The following is a 20,465-nucleotide window of genomic DNA, read 5'->3' on the forward strand; positions in this document are numbered from 1 at the left end:
TGACCTGAGCTGAAGTCGGACGCTTAACCGACCAAGCCACCCAGGCACCCCCCTAGCACTCTGTTTTAATCAGTCCTCTGGGTGACTGTGATACACTCTACAGTTTGAGAAATACTACTCTAGAGCACTATACACATTAAATTAGTGACATTCAAGGAAAGCAGGGTTGGTCTATATTCAACTATCCATTCCCTTTGACCCCTTCCCAACATATTTCAGAAAACTCAGAACAGAAATGTCATGTGGCTTCTTCAGAGAACTTCTATCAAGTTCATGAAACAAATTCTCAGCAGGAGACATGCAACCAACATGCTCCATTTCTGTCTCAGCCATCAGATAGCTTTAGTGTTAGTATTATTACACCTGGACTGGAGACACTCTCAAAGGAAAGTAAAAATGACTTTGTATCTTTCTGGTAATGGAAATAATATATACCATAAAGGCTTCAGTGATATTATACCTCTGTAGGAAAATTGAAAGTCTACATTCAAGTAGGTAGCATGGCTGAGGAGGTCATAAAAGTGTCCAGAAATTCAAAAATTAAGACCACGAATCCCCAGTCTCACATAAGTTGCATAAAATTTTCTTAGAATGCCATGTGTGGATCTCCATTTGCTGGGAAAGTTATCAACTTTTTATTTTCACCTCTCGGCCACATACTATGATGTAGTCAAAGTAGACATTCTTTGCCGACAGCAGAGGCATTTCAAAATCAGTTGTGGGAATCAAAGAGGTGCTTCTTATATGCCTATTAAGTAACATTAATCGTACAGGCATTAAACAGTTACATGATATGACAATGATATTCCTTCTCTGCATTTGGAGAAAATATTGAGGGGTAACTATTCCTTTCTATCAGATTAAACGATTTTTTATCAGACTAAGTCAATAATTTTAGAAAGAAAGAGCTATGACATTCCATCTTTCCAACTATGACATTCCATAGTATTTGGGAATGGCCCAGCATTTAAAGGGAGAAAAGAGGGAGGGAGAGAGAGAGAGATTCGAGAATAATAAAACAAAGTGATAAAACGTAACATAAAAATCGTATTTTTAGTTAGTGATTCTATCCATTGTTTCATTTACTATTTCACAGGGGTTGAACAACCAGGGAGATGGCAAAAAATTAAATTTCAAAGTTATTTTGGCTACCAAGTTTACCACTAATCTGCCAATGCCAGGTTTCAGGAACAAATTTAAAAGTCACATGACCAGGGCTTCTAGAGTGCAAGGCCAGTACAGCTACACAGTACCTCCACACTCAGAAGGGGGCCTCACACTGGGGTTTAATGCTCTGTGGTTGTTGGATTCAAATTCTTAATAATTTTACCTTTGAGTTTGTGTCTTATAAGTAAAAGTCATTGGGACAATGAAACGTGTTAAGGGCTTGGAGCCTAGAATCACACAATGTCCCATCTCCTGCCATCTGCCCACCTCCCCTAAATGAGTCCTTGACAGCTGGCTCACCCACCTGTCAGTGACAGTGCCACTGTCCACCTCTGGCTGAGTCCTGGGAACAGGCATCGGAGAGTCAGAACATATCACAGAGCAGTGTTCAGGCACCTGTGAGGGTCTACACTTGCTCTGTAAGTAACCTCGTACCCAAGGAAACAGGACATTAAATAGCAAATAAAGGATACCACGACAGGTTAAGAGAAAAACTGTGGAAGGAAAGAAAGGACATTTTCCTGCTTTTTGAGCAAGGGCATCACATTTTCATCTGGCATAATCCTCATAAATTATGCAACTGGCCCTGCTTATGACTCTAAGTGGAAAAGAAGCAAAAGAATAAAGAAGAGCTAGAAGGTATAAGAGAATTAGTGGGGGAACAGGGCAGTTACTAGGGTTCAGAGATTAAATGGTTGAATTTCATCTTGTTATGAATAGACCAGATACACTCTTTTCAAAAATGCTTTATTTTTTTCTGATTAAGAAGATATATATAGATATAGATATAGATATAGATATAGATATAGATATAGATATAGATATAGATATAGATATAGATATAGATGTCATAAAATATTCAGATACCTGCAGGCACTAAAGATGTGAACAGAAATCTACGTTCAAAGAAGTAGCATAAGTCAGGGTGTTAAAAAGTATCCAGAAAGTCACATATTCCCACCAGCTCGACCCAATTCTATCAAGGGCTACCTCCTCCGTGTTGGGAATCTAAATCTTCTGTTTCTCCTGGCATGGTCCAACCTTTTGAACCTGAGCTTACAACTTAAGAACCTGGCTTAAGGATATCTAAACACAATGCAAATTAATAAACAGTGAGATCATTATCTTTTTACCTCAGTGGTAGCTACCTCCAATTTTACCAAAGGATATCTTTTGTTTTTCAGCACTTTAGCCTGCCAGGGGATGACGTTGTGTAAGCACATTTTCAATGTTTTCTTTTTAACAGTTAATATATTTCCAGGATGCAAGTCCATTTCTTTCTAAAAGGTTCCTAGGACACCCATTGAAAAGTCAAAAGCAATGAGCTCAAAGGGGTTGCTATTCTGTTGGAGAAGAACGACACCCTTTGTATTGAAGTGGGGATTGCAGACTGTGGTCACCCTCTGCACAGTGTCTCTTTGTCAAGTAATACATGCCGGAAAAAAAAAATAATACAGATGGGAAAATATTGTGCACTGTCAGATCTTGGAAACGGCCAAAGGATTTTTCCTCACCAATGTCTTGTCGATGACTTTCACGTTCTGGCACCCTGAGAAAATAATGCATACATTTAATATGACATGAATGCAATAATAATCAGGCAGGTAATCGTTTTCCCAAGGAATGTAAAACTTGACAAATGTAAGGTTTATGATTCAAGGTAGGCTTGCCAAATCTTATGTGGCACGAGACCATTTTTATTACCTAAACAGTCCTTAACACAAAATGACTGGCACATATTTTTATTAACACAAAGAGTATATTCTTTCTGCCACATTTAATAGAGAGTCAGTGGCTGAAAGCTCTCTTTTAGGATATGTCTGCAGCAAATTAAAATGCAGAGTGAGGATTCACAGAATGGCATGCTGCTCACTGAGGCTGTGTCCACACAGGCTCAGCACAGTAGGAGTAGACCATTGATCTCAGGAATTCTATCCATGAGGACAATCTGGGTGACATGGATCACAGAAAAGGAAACTCTCATTACCTTTGGAAGTTGATCATTGGACTCAATGTCATTCTTTGCATTTCAAGGTCCATTCTGAGTCAGATTCAAAACAGCCACTAGTAATAAGGTGATTTTTTTTTAATTTTTTTTACTTATTTCTTCAGCAAATATTATTTAAGTGCCAGGAGCTGCTCTAAACACTGGGGATGCTGAATTGAATACAACAAAGATCCCTGTCTCATTCTTCTTGTATTCTACAGAGCTAAAGATAATACATGATGCAAATAATTTAAAAAGTAAATGAAACGATAGATGGTTTATAGAAGGTGATAGGTGCTGTGGGAGAAGAATGAAATAGTAACAGGGAAAGAAAACTGGAAGCTGAGCAGGTGGGTGGAGGATGGACTGCCATTTTACATAGGGTGGTCAGGATGTTGAGAAAAGGTGATCTAAGTTATGACTTGAAGGACGTGAGGCAGTTAGCCTTGTAGACACCCGGGAACAGCATCTGGAAAGATGGAATGGTCACTGCAAAGGCCTTAAGGCTGAAACATGTCTGACATAGGGAACAGCAGGAGGTAAATGTGGCCTGGGCAGAATAAGCAAAGGTGACAGCAGGAGATGAGGTCAGAGGGGTGACAGAGGTCAAGCTACATAAAGGTCTTGTAGACCATTGTAAGGACTTTGGAATTTACACTGAGTAAATAAACCAAGAGCCATTGGAGGGTCCTTATCAGAACAGTGGCATGATCTGAATTAACGTGTAAAGAGATCATTCTGACTGCTGTGATCAGGGTGGGAGGGTGAGGTAGGCAAGGACAGACAGACAGACAGACCTGCAATATCAAGGGGACAGAGGGACTGATTAGAAAGAAACACAGAGAAACTCTTGTAATAGCGAGTGAGGTTAGGTTCTGACAACATTTTGCAGATAGAGGTCCTGTGGATGTGAAGGTGTGAGGGAAATGAGGAGTCAAAAATAACTCAAGGTTTTTGAAACAATGGCATTAACATAAACTGAGATTGGAGAGTCTGCAGGTTGAGTAGTTTCAATAGGAAAAGTTTGTAGTTTCATTTGGGACGGGTAGAGTTTGAGATGCCACTTAGACATCCCAGTGAAGGTGTTGACTAGCCAGTTAGATTTTTTGTTCACGTGTTATGAGATAAGGAAGAGTATAGTGTAGGCTTCACCCTTCAGGTACTCACACTCGCCAACATATCCCTGGTGAGACTGTCAAAGGTAGAGGCTTAGCGACTGTTGCTGGCTGTGTACACTGAGCACTTCCTCTGTTCAGAGGATTCTGCGCTAGAGATGTAAACATGGAACCAACTTCAAATTTAATTACAGCCCAAATGAGTCCATCTTCTTCCCCCTCAAGTTTACTTCTCTCCACCAAGGAGCCTGGCCTAAAGCCCATAAGAAGAAAAGAAAGTTGAAAAGGAGAATGGCCAGTCTTACCACTCAGAGCCATTGCCAATCGGAATTCTTCCTTTAGGATCTCAAGGATGTCTTGAACACCTTTCTCTCCCTAAGCAAGTAAAAAGATACAGATCTTTCAGGTAAGTCAGTCTGACTTAATTCATGCATTTATGTCACTGTAGTTCTGTTTTATATATTTATTTCTTCATCCTCCAATTACCTGGGACGCCAAGCCCCAAATGATTGGCCTCCCCACAAACACAGCCTTGGCTCCCAGGGCTAGAGCTTTCAGGACATCGGTGCCTTTCCGAACACCCCCATCCAGGAAGACTTCCACCTTCCCTTCCACAGCCTCCACGATTTCTGGCAAGGCATCAATCTGTAGGGAGAAGTGGTCAATAATGTGACGGTATGCATGTTAAATTGTTACCCAACTCAATCTCCACAGCCATTGACCATCTGACAGGATTTAGCGTTAAGGAAGCTAAGCAGGTTTGGAATCAACACTAAAATTTTTCCCTCCTGAAAGAGTAGGGTGCAAATGTTAGTAAGTAAAAACCAACTAAATTTTCAGTTGAGTGGCTTATTTTTATTTCAAAATTGAACTTTTTTCAAATTTTTTTCAAATTTAAAGACCATGATTTAATAAAATATAAGCATAATTTTAATACATGTAATGACCTTTTATAGCTATGCTTTATAAAATGTATAAAAACAAATGAAATACTAGCTCATGTAAATTATTCTGTATATTATTTACCTGTTGAAAAGCAATTGTTAAAATTAATACTTAATTGTCCATGGAAGCAGTGGTACATAAAAATGCAAGCAGGGCTACTAATGAAAAACCTAGTCTCTGATTTCCTCATCCAATATATTTTGCATCTACCCATCTATTAGGGAACTCTCCATGAAAATATTTTTCTTGCTTTATTTTTTGTTTGTTTGTTTGTTTATTAATTTATTTTATTATTATTTTTTAATGCTAATTTACTTTTGAGAGAGAAAGAGAGATAGAATGCAAGTGGGGGAGGGGCACAGAGAGAGGGAGACAGAATCCCAAGCAGGCTCCAGGCTCCGAGCTGTCAGCACAGATCCCAACACGGGGCTCGAACTCATGAACCGTGAGATCATGACCTGAGCCGAAGTCGGACACTTAACCAACTGAGCCACCCAGTGCCCTTCTTTGCTTTAAAAGGACCAAGACCACATGCACCTTGAAGGTCCTCATCTGGATTGGCAATTGATGACGGACTTATATCAGCACCAAAGAACACAAGAGACTCATAGAGGTTGATCTGGTAGATGGCAATATTGTTCCTGATCCTTCACATCACTCTGAAACCACTCCATTTCCAAGGTAACTTTGCAGTGTTTCCTTCTAAAGGAAACAGAGTGCACTTGCCTACTCCTTGACATTGGCCTTGGCCTTGCAACTTACTTTGGCCAATAACATGTGAGCAGAGGTGGCAGAGTGCCATTCCTGGACATAGACCTTAAACGACCTCATACATTTCAACTTTCTCTGGCACATGTGCCACTTGCCATGAGAGGAGAACCTCCTGGGCAATGCTTTCCCTTTCCTGGGGCCCCAGAATAGATATTCAGGAATTCAGGAAGCAAAGCTAGCCCAGCTAAGCCCAGCTGGACATGAAATTTGGAGCACAGCCACCTAACCAGTACCAAGTCCAGATCAACAGCCTGCCCCCACCCCCTTCCAGTTGACACAAAGTTTCATGGGAATAAATGACTGCAGATTTAAGTCGCTGAGTCTGGAATCTGTTGTCTCATAGTATTATGTGGTAATAGCTAATGCAGTTGGCTAATAGCCAATACAGTTAGTAGCTAATAGCTGATACAGTTGTCTATTTTTATGTAAATCTTTGCACTTGAGAATGCAAACAATTCACAAGGTGACCTGTAGGCCAAAATCTGTAGAAATAACCCACATTCATTCCAAAATATTTAAGTATAAAATTAAGTCCAATCCACATCTAAAATGCATGCTGAAGAAGCTACCATATGTTCGAGTGCAGTTTTCCTAGATATAATTGTACTGAAATCACTCAAAGGCTTTCCCACTTTTCCCCTGAAATTTTAGAGGCTAAACTTAAATAGAGTTTTATGTAAAGGGCTGAAGACCAAACCCGGCTACACATTTGGAGGAAGTGAAGGCAACTTTTGGCATGCGGCCCCTAAGTGTTTGGCAGGTAATGTGATTTTCCCCTTTTCCTTTTGGCTTTTCTGCCTTGCCAAACATGCTTTGGATCCATTTACATGTGCCCCTTTACCTATACATAGTCCTCCTTTTACAGTCAGGCAAGTTACATCAACATATAAATGCTACAATTTCCAAGAGATGATGCAAGCTATAATTAAGCGTATTTCCCCATTTGAAACCAAAACCAAAGAAAAATATTAGCTAGCTTGGGTTCAATACACATTTTCAAAGTCACGCAAATCAAGTCTGTTTACGTTATTTCCAATGCCCAACCTGGCCTAAAAGGAAACTAATAAGGATACTTAAAATGTGAATTCTGGGCTGTATAACGGAACCCAGATTGGTGTTTTGTGTGTCTGTGGACAAGGATGTTCTATCCACTGCTGAGTTTTTCTGTCTTCCCCCTTTTTTCTTTCAGTAGCTACAGTTCTGCTGGGTATATATTTCAGAGAATAATTCTGATCAGAGGAGATTAAATAAATAAATACAGTAGACAAATCCACTATTTTATGACTGTTATGTTTCCTTTTTTCAGCTTATTACACATCTCAGAGACCATTCATTTTGGCTTTTCTTTCCTTAGTGGTTCTTTAGACAACTAATTGTGGGCTCACCTCTGGTGGGGTTAATCTAAGGGAAAATGTGGTAAAATCCCAATATACTTGCTAACTCATCCATCCATTCACTGGCTTACTAAACACTTTATTGAGGACATGCTTTATTCAAACCAGTATGCAGACGGTCTAAGGGAGCCAAAAAGAATCCCACAGGGTTGTGACTCACAATGAAACTTTTTCCCATTCTTGCCGACGTCACACTTCTCCAGGATGTTCCCTGTCCCACAAAACTTCTACTCACAGGGAGCTCTCACCTTTCTATCTTCCCACAGCATCCATCAATATACTTCTGATGGCTGACGTTTGGGGCATGGAACCCTTTAAAGGTCTCAAACCAAAGCAATTGAACACAGACAAAGCATATAAAATCAGAGCTGATTTAGTTAAAAGCAAAAGAGCCAGCGTTCACATTACTGTCTGGAAATATTCCTCTGACCCTATACCCCACTCCACTCATCATACATCATACCAGGACGCCCTGGGTGGGGTTTCTACTAAGCGTGTTTAGGAAATCACTGGTTCCTATAGGCTTAACTATTTACTATCGCAAGAATGCCTGCAATTATTTTCCTCCCTAACTTCATTTCCTTGCAATGTGACATTTCTACTCCTCCCATCATGAGGAGGGGGGCGGTGGGCATGGGGATAGGAGAGTCTATTTTCCCATCCCTTGCGTCTGAACTACCCTTGTGACCTACTTTTATCGATGGAATGTAGAGAGAATAGAATGGAGAGAAGCTACAATGTGCCTATTCTAAGCTTCAGTCTGAAGAGGCCTTACATGTCTGCAATTACCCTCTAGGAAACCTGCCATCTTGTGAGAACCAACCTACCTAATGTGAGACAATGCAGAGCTGTCCCTACTGAGGCCACCCCACCCCAGCCTGTCCTAGTCAACCCAGCAGCTGACCACGTGCATATGAGTGAGCCCAGCCGAGACCAGAAAGACCTCCTAGCCAATCTCAGCCCAAATTTCCAACTCACAAAATTGTGACATGAAGGAACAGCTATTGAATTTTGGCCAGTAACTTTCCAAGTGGTTTGTTACACGGCAAAGGCTAACTGATACATCAGCGTATCTCAAAGGTAGAATTACATGGATCCCTTTTAAAAAAATATATATATATTTCGGATCTCATAGAATGTGCTCAAGGACTCAATTTTGGAAACACTTGACTTAACAACCCAAATATTATTTTATGAAAATTTTTTGTAGACGAACATTTTCACAAAAAAAGAGTGTCATATATATATATATATATATATATATATATATATATATATATATATATGTATATGTATGCGGAGCCCAACTCAGGGATTGATCTCCCAGCTGTGAGATCAAGACCTCAGCTGAAATCAAGTGTTGGACTCTTAACCAACTGAGCCACATAGGCGACCCAAGAATATTTTTAAGCTTAAGGTAGTTTAGGTCCAGTTAGCATCAAAACAAAAATGAAAAATTGAAAAAAATGCTTCTAGAATTCAAAGACTCCAGAGAATCTGTTCTTGGACCCCAGTTTGAGATATTCCAGTACAATGGGTTTTGAAAATTGATTTGATGCTGTCATTTTGATCTCTAATTACTTCAAAAGGAAGAGCAATCTTTTTTTTTCTTTCTTTTCTTTTTTCTTTTCTTTTTTTTTTTTTTTTTGAGTGAGCTCTACAGCCAATGTATGGCTTGAATTAATGACCGCAAGATCAAGAGTCACATTGTCTATCAACTGAGCCAGCCAGGTGCCCCTCTTCAAGAGTGATATTGGCCACATTATTACCTTGAGTGTAAGGACATTGGCCTAAACTTAATTTGTAACTATTTGCTCTTCATCTCAAAACCTACACACTGAGGGAAAAACATCTTCAGTGTAAGCTGAATCTAATCTCACATTTCTCTCACCACCATGGGCCTTAAATTTGCTCTAAAGTATGAGGCAAAAGTCAAGCAAGCATCTCCTCTCTTGCACACAGCATGTGAAGGGGAGTGTCATTGTTTTTTTTAAAAGTCTCAGAGACCACAGCTCAAAAAGCCCTTTTAGATAAGTTTCCATATCCCCTCAGCCAGAGGGAAATAAACCACACCATTTAGATATTTTCCCCTTAAAATCTAGTTAGATTTGATTTCAGTAGATTTAGATTTTATTTTTAGAAAACAAACTTAATTTGGCCTGCACACTAAGTCTATGTCTTCATACACAAGAGAGGCATAAATCTGCAAAAGAGCCTTGAGCTGTGACCAGGTTCTCCTCCCTGCCCAGAGGGGGTCTTCATTCTCCACCTCCCTTTCCCTGCAGGCAACATTTAAGAAGACTGGTCTCTATAAGTAAAGCTGAATTAGAAAGGACTGAAAACTTCCAGTTTTGTGATTTGATTCTTGACTCTGTGATCCTACAGTGTGCAAAGATGAGTTCATTCCTACCATTGATGCTTTAGGAAAAATGGAGTACAAACATGGACGACATCCAGTATTCCCCTGTCATCATTTAGTCTGTCCCAAGACCCACACAACTAGTCTATGGACTTATCTAAATCTCCCTGATAGTTCAGTGAAGAGTAATCCATTACTACTTAACTAAATTATTTCTCCTACTGTACTTCCAGTTGTTTGAGTAAATTCACTGGTCATCCTAATTAAAGCCATCCATATAATAACCATGACTGAGTGATTCTGATAACAGGGGTCAAATGCTTTTGGCCCTCTTGGGACTAACTGCTCTCCTTCACAGTTTTAACTCAGTCCCACAGCTTTCAAGCCAATTTGGTTTACTTTATTTATTTATTTATTTATTTATTTATTTATTTGAGAAAGAGGGCACAAGTGAGTAAGGGGCAGAGAAAGAGGGAGAGAGAATCCCATGAGGGACAGAGAGAGATGGAGAGAGAGAAGTGGGGCTCACCCAAAGCAGGGCTCGTGTTCACCCAAACAGGGTTCGTGTTCATCTGAAGTGGGGTTCAAACTCAGGAATCCGTGAGATCATGACCTGAGCCGAAGTCAGATGCTTAACAACTGAACCACCCCAGGGTCCCTGGTTTACTTTATGTCTACATTCTGGATTCTGATTTGCCTGGCACAGTTTGTACAGTGTATTAAAAAAATCATAGATGCATACTGGAATCTCGTGGGTAGCTTTAAAAAATACTGGTGCCTATGCCCCCTGTCCCCAGATATTCTGATAAATTGATGTATTATGCAGCTTGTGCATCAGGAGTCTTTGAAGTTTCCCAGGTGATTCTAATATGCAGCCAAGGTCATGCACAGCTCAAGCAAAGTAGCCCATTTGCAGCTGACCTCTCACCTGGGCTGTAGAATTTCTATTCCTTTCCCCACCCACCCAACCTCTCTCTGTAGCTGTTCAACTCCCACAGTCACAGGAAATTTCAGTCTTTCCTTCCTCCTGACCACTTATACCAATGATGTCAAACTCCACCCAAGTCTTTTATAATTACAATGAGTCTGTTAGCTCCTCTTAACTCTCAGGACATAACCATTTCTCTTATACTCTAATTTACGTTATACCTCTCAGTGTACCTATGAATACAAGGATAATTCCTGCCCACAAATGACTTATTTTTTAATGATGACTTTTAAAAGTTTACAAATAACTGTACTGGACTAATTAATGATCAAATTTAGGTAGTTATATGCCACTACATTTAAAATCAAAGATCTCATATATTCATACATATTTTACCTTGAGTATTCACACACACACAATACACAGGGTAGAGGTAAATACAGAGATACCCCAAACTGTGATAGAAATGAAACCTCCAAAGGGAAATCTCAGCATTTGCTGAAACTCACGGTGGCTGGCACCCCATCAAGTTGTCGAGCCCCATGATTCGACACCAAGATCCCATCCAAACCATGTTTAACTGCCTCCCTGGCATCATCACCTAGAAAGAGAAAGACAGCCATTGTATATGAAAAGGCAATTTAACAGAAGACATGGGTTTAGAAATTGAAAGGTCCCAGTCAAAGGGAGGCTGACCTCATACCTTGCTCAGAATCTTTAGCATAGGAATACACCAAGGGTTAGGTCTAGAATAGTAGTGATAGTTTCCTTGACCAAAGTGTTAGCATTGACAACAATTTAATGATGGCATAAAATTTTCAATAGATATCAAATTGATATGCAGTTAAAATTTATTTAGTCTCACAAGGAAGTACTCCTACTAAGCATTTTTATTATTATTAATGAGATAATACCATTTAGTGTTTAGCAGAATTACCCCTTTGCAATTTGCATAGCATAAAAGAATACATCAGTGGAAAGCACCTTAAGTGTAACAGAAAAGGGACAAATCTATTCCAAAAACATTGTTTAATACAAAGTTATGTCTTCAATAATTATCTTAAGTTGTATTGTTCTATAATTAAATGTATTTCACCCATTGAAGTATATGAAAATGTACAAAAATTAAAATTATATGCTGTCTCTAATCATGCTTCAAAATATATCAACTTCTGAAAATACAGTTTTAAAATAGATTAACATTCTCTCAAATCAATTCCCAGCACACTTTTTATATTTTATATTTCAAACTATTGTTTTCAGCATGCTCCCAATAAAAACACATTTGCTAACAGAATCAGGCAAATGACACTAATACTCAAATTTAACACTCAGAAATAGTTGGCCTAAGATTGTAGTGAAAAGCATATTTAGGAAATGTAACCAAATGGGTACCAAACATTGTATACATTCATAAATCCAGCAATGGAGATCAAGGGCAGACCTGACCAAGAATAATGAAAAAAGATTCATAAGAGAATCTGTAATTCTGACCTTTTTTAAACTGTATGCTAAACCATCATTTTCGAACCTGTGTTTTATTGAGTGCTAGTTTTTAAGTATATCCATTTAAATAAATGATGCTAGTATTATTTCTCTTCTAAAACTATATGTACATGAAAATGTTAAACTCATGGTTCATGGACTGAATGTTTGAATCCCTCCAAAGTCTGTATGTTGAAACCTTAACCTCCAATGTGATAGTATCTAGAGATGGTGCTTTTGGAAAGTGATTAAAGTTAGATGAGTTCATGAGAGTGGGGCTTTCATGAGGGTATTGGTGCCCTTATAAGAAAAGATCAGAGAACTTACTTGCCCACCCAATCTCCACTCATAACAATGAACACGTCATGTGAGCACACAGTGGAACTTTACTGTTAACTAGGGGCTACTGGACTGTGAGCTCCTTAAGTGTCAGAGCCGAGAACAGCATCATGTCATATTGTCAATGTTTTCCACCCATAGGTTGTCCCAGCCATTCATTCATTTCTTTAGAAAGGATGGAGCTACCATGTGAAGTGGCCCATTGTTGCACAAGCGATGAGGGAGGACAGGATGGCTGGCTTCTGTAAGAGCTTCACAAGCAGAACTCTCATGAATCTCCTGGCTTTCTTCTCCGCTTCTCATCTTCCATCTCTGTCACACTTGCAGACTAGACCCTGGGTGCCTCTCAGACAATCATTACAGAATCTCCTGTCTCCTCCAGGGCTTCCTCTGGGCCTATCATGAGGGGGAGTTTTCTTTGCATTTCCTCCTATAAACACGTTCCCTTACATTTTGTGTCTCTCATAAATCTCTTGAAGTTTCTCTGTTGTGTGTGTCCCTTATCTTTCATTCCTCTGCTGTCATAAGACTTATGCAGTTTTGTATGTCTCTACTTTATTTTCAGTGGCTTAATGGGTTTGATGAGAGGGTACATATCTACTCAGTCCATTATTTGGAACCAGAAACCCAATATATTATCATTTAAACTCTGTTTGGGTAAATGGTTCTTTAAAAATATGGCCTTAATACAATGTAAAGTGTATGTGGGATTGGGGAGGTTTGCTTTGGTTATCTAATTGTGTGCATGATACCAAACATCAAAAGTAAAAAAAAAAAAAAATCAAAATACATGTAGTTACAACCTATGTTCTCAGAAACTGAATATTATCAGTAAACCGATCCTATACAATATGAAAAAAAAAATGATTAACTGCTTAGGGTTAGTAGTTAGACCACCTGAATTTGAATTTGGATCTGCTACTTGCCTGCTACATAAGTGGCAAGCTTCTTAACCTCTCTGTGCATCAGGGTTCCTAAGTCATAAAATAGGGATAGTAATTCACATAAGATTGGCTTGTGAATTAAAGTAGTTGAATGAGTGTTTAGAAAGTGCCTGACACATGTTGAGGACTCAAATATTAACTGTTACTATTAATTTCATCTGATGGTGCAGGAAGTATAAATTCAGATGAGTAAGTGGAGGAAAATTCGTTTGCTGGATGCCTTTGGCAAGTCTGTTTGAGTTTTGTTTATAACAATAAATTTTCATCCTGGTCAGGATTATGATTATAAAGAGCCTTTCATTTGAAGTAAGCACTGCTTAAGTAACAGTTTGTTATCTCCTATCATTTCAAGTGGTTTTCCAGGTTCTTCTAGGCAGTGCTGGGAATGTAGGGGGAAATGATAGAATGGTTTACTCAGAAGATAAGATCCTGAGTATCTGGAGAAGCAAAGTAAGAATAATTTATGACCAGATATGAACCCCTTTCATTAACTGCTTATGAAGCCTTGTCCAAAGTTTCACATTTTATTTTAATCCAGAGAGAAAAACAATGTTGCCTTAATAGGAGGGTGAAAATGTTCTGGCTTTGCAAAAAGTTCATGAATTTTTGGTATTTTCATTAATCCTTAACGTTTACTGCTATGGCATTCCACATATGTTAATTTGCCAGTTAATACATTAATTGATTGACAAATGCAATAGTCAATGGGGAATAGCACTGTTTGCTATCTTCTTGATATATTATTTTTATATTTAATTAAGTACTCAAGATTTACCCTCAAGCTCATGGAGTTTTTGACTCAGGACTCTGCTATCTCATAGGAATTTAGTAACTAAATCCTAGTTGCATGGCAGCAGTTTTGAGCACAATCTAGAAACTCTGAATAGCTTTGAGAGTGTTGCAGAAAAAAACGTGTATAGGAAAAGAGCTAGTTACAGTTTTGAGAAACAAAAAAGCCACTATGGAAATATCACAGAAAAGTTTAATTTTTTTTTTTTATTTTAAAACAACTCTGAAAAGCATTATGCCTTTGCTCATAAAGCCATTTGTTTATTAGCATGAGTTTTGGTGAAGACCAAATCCTGTCTCAAATACATGTTTAGAGTTTGTATTGAAGTTTTCCAAGGGCAGAGTTTAACCACAGCAAGAGATTACATCTTGCACTTTAATTTGCGTTCATTAAGATGCAATTCTTAAAATGGTGGTAAGGGGGGAATTTTCACTGAGATCTTTCCACCATATGTGAATTCATGCTCCCGCAAACATCATCTATACCTTTTTCATCAAAAGAAAACGAAAGAGGATGGGTGATGCTTAGTCTATCCATGTGACTTCTGGAAGAAGATCCGTGAAACAGAATTGGATTTCCCAGAACTGCCCCCCTCACCCGCCCCCATCAAGATTGAGCTTTTGCACTACTTGATGCAGTTGTTGTCATGGAGACAATTCTTGTTTGTTAAATAAATGAAACAAATAGTCACAGAGGAACTAGACAATGTAAACTGTACATTTGTAAATAAGCTATTTCCTTTCAAATGCCAAATGCTCCATCTCTCTCTTGCTTTTTGAGGTCTCTCTAATTATATAGACTCATAGTTTTCACTGAGGATTTTAGTCAATAAACATTTGGGCTATCTACTATGTGTAAAACATTATGAAATATGTGGAAACAAATGATATGATTCACATGGATGAGAATAAAAGAGAAGTGACGGTGAGGGTGGTGGTCCTAGGTAAGATGACCACAGAAGGAAGTTCTAGAAGCCAGAGTATTTTTCAACATAACACATGATAGTAAAGTCTAATTAAATAGACATACATCATATCCTAGAGGACAGAGTTGGAGAAAATGATATATATTGGGAATCCTAAATTGAAAAGCTTGTTTAAAATGTAAATAACCTCATTCTTATATATGTTCTCTATTAGACAAATATGGGACTATACTAAGACTTCATTCTTCTTTGTGTTTTAAGCCCTTTGCCCTGGGCCACACTTGTGATGAGAATGAATTAAATACTTGGAACTACATTAATTTTCTAATTCAATTCCACCTTCTCAGTTTCCTGAGGTCAGCCACAATCATCTCTTGCCCAGGCAACAAGTTTCTTAAGTGTCTCCCTCACCACAATTTTGCCACCTCCATCCATCAGGTCCATGATACAATGCTGGATTTTTCTAAGATACTAATCTGATGAGGTTGCTTCCCTGATTAAGAATCTCAGTGGTTCTCAAATATGTTTTATAAATTGTTACTCAGAACTGCTTTATTTTGCTATTATTTCAGTCTGAGTCTTTTGATATTGTGGCAAAACTCAAACATTATCTGTCATTCTAAAATGAAACTCCCTAACCTGCTTTTATAAGTGTCCATGCCCTATTTGAAACCCCACCCTAATACCGCATAGATTTCTATCTCAGCACTTGTAACATCTTATTGCCCCCAAATTCTTGTTTTTATGTCTGTCTCCTACAAGAATGGGCTCTCCTCTTGGCCAAAGACCTCAAATTACTATCATTTTTAACTTCAGCACACAATAACCATGATGCATATTTACAAAATGAATGCCTTCGTGAGTGAGTAACTGAATAGATGCATGAATGAATGGGGCAGAACCTTTGGGTTAATATTCTATAGTATCTACAGTTGAATGTAAGTATAGGAAGTAGTGCTAACAACTATCATGGATGACAACATGTATGCCAGTTAAGTAAGTGAAACTGTTGTTTAAAGATGTCTATAACACTAGGAACTATTCTTTGAAGTGGAATCCACAGAAATTTTGAACTAGTACAATGATCAACAGGAAAGAATGTAACCATATTTTTGAAAAGCACAAATGAAGATAGGTCTGGATTCAAATGTATTTCCACTATTTTAAAGCTTTGCTGGACCCATTCTTTTACTTTTATTAACTTTATTTCTGCACACTTAAGATTATATAGATAAAGCCAAGGGCAAGTCTACAGCTTTATAAATAGGGGCCATGTGACTCACATATTCAAGTAAATATGATGAAAATGTTTTGATTAGAAGTTGTTGAAAAAAAAAAAAAAGAAGTTGTTGTTGACCCTGAGATAAGTTAATAGAATATCTCATCTCAGAGCCACTTACTTAAACATTCACATTTAAATAATAAGGTCTTGGCAGTTTTCTATATAATTAACTAAAAAAAATGTTTTCAAAGGCAGGAAAACATTTCTGTGGGAGAATACATTTATACTTATACTCCAAATTATCCAAGTCATTGGTACTTCCCTGTGGGATTTGAATACATGTGGATACTGGAGAAGCAGTCAGTTTTCTTAATAATCATGGCTTGATATTTGAGGATTTTAATGTTGTAGTCAACCATTCTTCATGTGGGATTCACCACACTCAAAAATCAGTCCTAGTCATTGGTACTTGCAAGGAACAGGAGAAAAATAGAAAAGGCTCTTAAAACAGGTCTGGCTGTCATAATATCATCTTTGGGTTTCTTCTTGGTCTAGAAGCAGCTTGTTGTAGCTTTTAGCCAAAACAATGAACTCAAGACATTTTGCCTAGACCTTGTCAAGCTCCATGATTTAGTGATGGCTCCAAGATAAGGCAACGGAAACCCAACACTTTAAAAAAGGTTAACTTCTTACTTCATGAGAGACAAGGTCTTCAGTGTATTACCTAAGAATGAGGAAATATTTACTCACAAACAACAATATGGAGAATTGAGAGATGGAATGTCTCCTTAGATTTCCACATTAATTTTTCCTGGTTATTTTCTCTTAAAAATATCATGATCATATCTACAAAGAATCATGAGAACAGTATGAGAAAAACACAAACCTCTCAAAATGCCTTTTGCAACGATTGGCAGTGATGTCAGCCCCCTCAGCCATTTAATATCCTCCCAGCTGATGGATGGGTCTATTGCTTTAGTTACGTATGTAGCAAGTCCACTGTTGTCTCCAAAATTTTCCTTTGGAGAAAAGGCTAAATCATTGGTTTCAAAATTTTTCATTCTGAAATAAAGATACATAAAATGAGAATTTCCCAGAGTTAGAGATAATTTTACAAAGACTCATTCAATGAAAAATGAAATGTCAGCCTTTCAAATCAATTAGATGTTCTTCAACCATCTATAGGTTGCTTGCATGCATATTTCCCATGTTTTGAGGTAAGATTCCAGACTAAGTGTGACAAACATTATAGACTCTTTCTCCTGCCCTCCTATTATGTTGTTGGTGGTGATGGTGGACACAGGGAGTGGTGGGAAGTGTTTCCCAGCATGTGGGTTCTCAGCTCTTGCCTTTTCCTCCTCCATTTAGTTGTTTCCTCTGAGGCTGTCTGCCTACCGACTCAAACTTACCAATCTTTCAGACAATCCTGGCAGGGCATGAGCTTTCCAATTACCAAGATCTTCATTTCTTTGCCTGTGGTACGACCACTAATTTATGTGCCAATTTGATTGGGCTAAAGGATACCTAGATAGCTGGTAAAATGTTATTTCTGGGTGTGTCTGTGTGGATGTTTCTGGGTGAAATTAGTACTTAAATCAGTAGACTGAGCAAAGATGATAACTCTCATCTCATCGATGTGGGTGGGCATCATCCAATCTGTTCAGGTCCTGAATACAACAAAAAAGTGGAAGAAGGACAAATGTGTTCTCTGTGCTTGAGCTGGAACATCCATCATCTCCTACCCTTGGACGTTGAAACATCTGGTTGTCAAGCCTTCAGATTTGGACCAGAACTTACACTATCATCCCCTGATTCTTGGGCCTTTAGATTCACATTGGGACTTACACCTTTGGCTCCCCTGGTTCTCAGGTCTTCTGGTTTGGACTGGAAGTATACCAGTCTATGAGCCTCCAGCTCATAGACAGCAGATTGTGGGACTTTTCAGACTCCATAATAATGTGAGTGGATCCCTCATAATGTGTGTGTGTGTGTGTGTGTGTGTGTGTGTCCGTCCTACTGATTCTGCTTCTCTGGAGAATCTAATACATGTGACTTTCTTCTGCTCCTGAAGCCCTAGTAACCACACACACAGGAGATCTGAAGTGTCAGGAATGTTGGCATATAAATACCCCAGCTCCTTCACCCCTAAGCAGGCTAAACCTGAGATAAGTTCTACATATCCCAGAATTTCCAATCAGGATTGAGCTTCAGTTGCCTGCAGTTGGAGTTGTCTTGGTAACAGGCCCTTTGTTCATTGCCTCCTTTCCCTGACACCACTTCCCCACTCAGTATTCACTTCATCTTCCAAAGAAACTATTTGCATTTAAATCACTGGCTCACAGTCTCCCCCTAGGGGAACCCAAATTGACACACAACCTCACTGAGTTGCTGCTTCTCCCTGTGTCTAATTTTATTGAACCAATTTAGACCAGGATTTCTCTGACATACTTGTAAGACTCTGCTACTGGCTCATTCTATACCTGAAGTCTTTTCTCTTGGCTTAATATCCTGATATCCTCACTACAGTTTGGCAGTTCCCTAAACCAGGGACAAAGTTTTTTCTGCCTGTACCTTTGATCACTAACTGGGTAGATGACCATCTGGATATACAATGGCATCACCCCCTGTGACTTAGCTGCCTACAGACCCAAATCCAATTGTAAACTTCATCTCTCCGAAAGGGTATCTTTGAATGATGACAGTGACCTGGATTCACCTTGCTTTTCTGCACATTATAAATTACCTTGCTAGTCAATCTCCAATTTGGATAAAATACAGCTGTATATTATTCTCTGGCTTAGTCATAACACTTTCTTTCTTTCTACTAGTTCTGCCATTGAACATATAAAGGATTTTGAAGCAACGACTCTAACAATTTTTATATAAACCTAAAAGTACATAGGCACACTATTTTTAATTTTTTCAAAAGAATCATAAGACTTCTTTTAATACAAACTAGGCTTAATGTTTTTAGTATACTTTCAGCTAAAATAGCTCCTTGTGTGGCTCGAGTGGCATACATTCTCATAAGGACATGAACATTCATATCCCACCTAACTCTATTCAAGCCATTGGCAACATTTTCTCAATAAGGATTGAACAGCTTGTCCTATAGACCATTGACTCAGTTGACCATTAAGGATCATAGAAAATTCCAACTTCATGAGAGTCTTACTGGTACCCATCTATTTGTTGAGATTTGGTTTGGATTTTAGCTGAAATACCTAGCTAGGCATTTCTTTTTATCAAACCATTTAGGGTTGTACATTTTATCACAGCCTTTGGTATTCTGTGCTCATCTTCATTTGAATTAAGCTAAGCTTTTGGTCTATAAACATACCCTTATTATGAAGACCTATTCCAGAATATTACCTAGAAATGGTATTAAGTGATATTAAATTCCGAACTTTTAAATAATATTGTTAATAAGAAAAAGGTTAGGTCTGTCTGTTCCACAGCAAGACCAGGGGGGAAAAGAAGAAAAACATCTGTATGTATATATACTCTGCATAGCACCCCACCCCCATCCCAAACAAGCTACAGTGTTTCAGCAGAGGCGGGGTGGAAGGGTGAAATGGATAGGAAAAAACAGAAACATGGATAAAATTATATAAATAACTGTTGTTATTCTTGGATGGTGAAATGCAGATCAACACTTGAATGAATGTTGCCTTACAGAAAATTCAGTGCACAATGAAGCCTTGTTGTTACTCTAAAACGTTGTTCAAAGCCAGAAGCCAAGAAAAAGTTTTCAGATATCTTGACAGAGACCCACGATGGAGTGTTTTACCAGTGCTTCTGAAGGAAACCTCCATGAATACTATTTTTATTTGAATTATGACATATACACAAGAAACACTTAAAGTGGCTGCTGATAACCAAAGTGTTCCATTTCTCAAGGAAGGAGAGGAGCAACGTCAAAGTAATAACACAATTACTTGGGACTTAATTCTCCAAATCCCACCCTGTTTAATGACCCAAAAGCAAAGGAAAGAACTGGCTTTGTAAGAAACTCATTGTGCCTTGAATGCCTGAGAATATTATTTACTGTAAGTACTGATGGAGTGACATGAAAGACAAAGCTTTGTGTCTCC

At 38.5% G+C, this 20,465-nt stretch overlaps 1 protein-coding gene across 1 annotated transcript in view; it reads right to left on the reverse strand.

Annotated features, from left to right (window-relative positions):
- Window positions 1–2,019: 2,019 nt before the first annotated feature.
- The window catches only part of HAO1 (hydroxyacid oxidase 1), a 47,522-nt gene continuing 29,076 nt past the window's right edge, over window positions 2,020–20,465 (reverse strand). Inside the window, exons 4-8 of the mRNA XM_019462550.2 lie at window positions 17,258–17,433; window positions 11,176–11,267; window positions 4,756–4,914; window positions 4,575–4,644; window positions 2,020–2,716 (exon numbers count right to left, since the gene is read on the reverse strand). Of these exons, the coding sequence (XP_019318095.1) occupies window positions 2,646–2,716; window positions 4,575–4,644; window positions 4,756–4,914; window positions 11,176–11,267; window positions 17,258–17,433 (568 nt within the window). The 3' untranslated portion in view covers window positions 2,020–2,645. The remainder of the gene's footprint in view (window positions 2,717–4,574; window positions 4,645–4,755; window positions 4,915–11,175; window positions 11,268–17,257; window positions 17,434–20,465) is intronic.

Source organism: Panthera pardus, unplaced genomic scaffold (genome assembly GCF_024362965.1).
Source record: "Panthera pardus isolate Hobbes unplaced genomic scaffold, ASM2436296v1 HiC_scaffold_25, whole genome shotgun sequence".
In the NCBI taxonomy this organism is placed as follows: domain Eukaryota; kingdom Metazoa; phylum Chordata; class Mammalia; order Carnivora; family Felidae; genus Panthera; species Panthera pardus.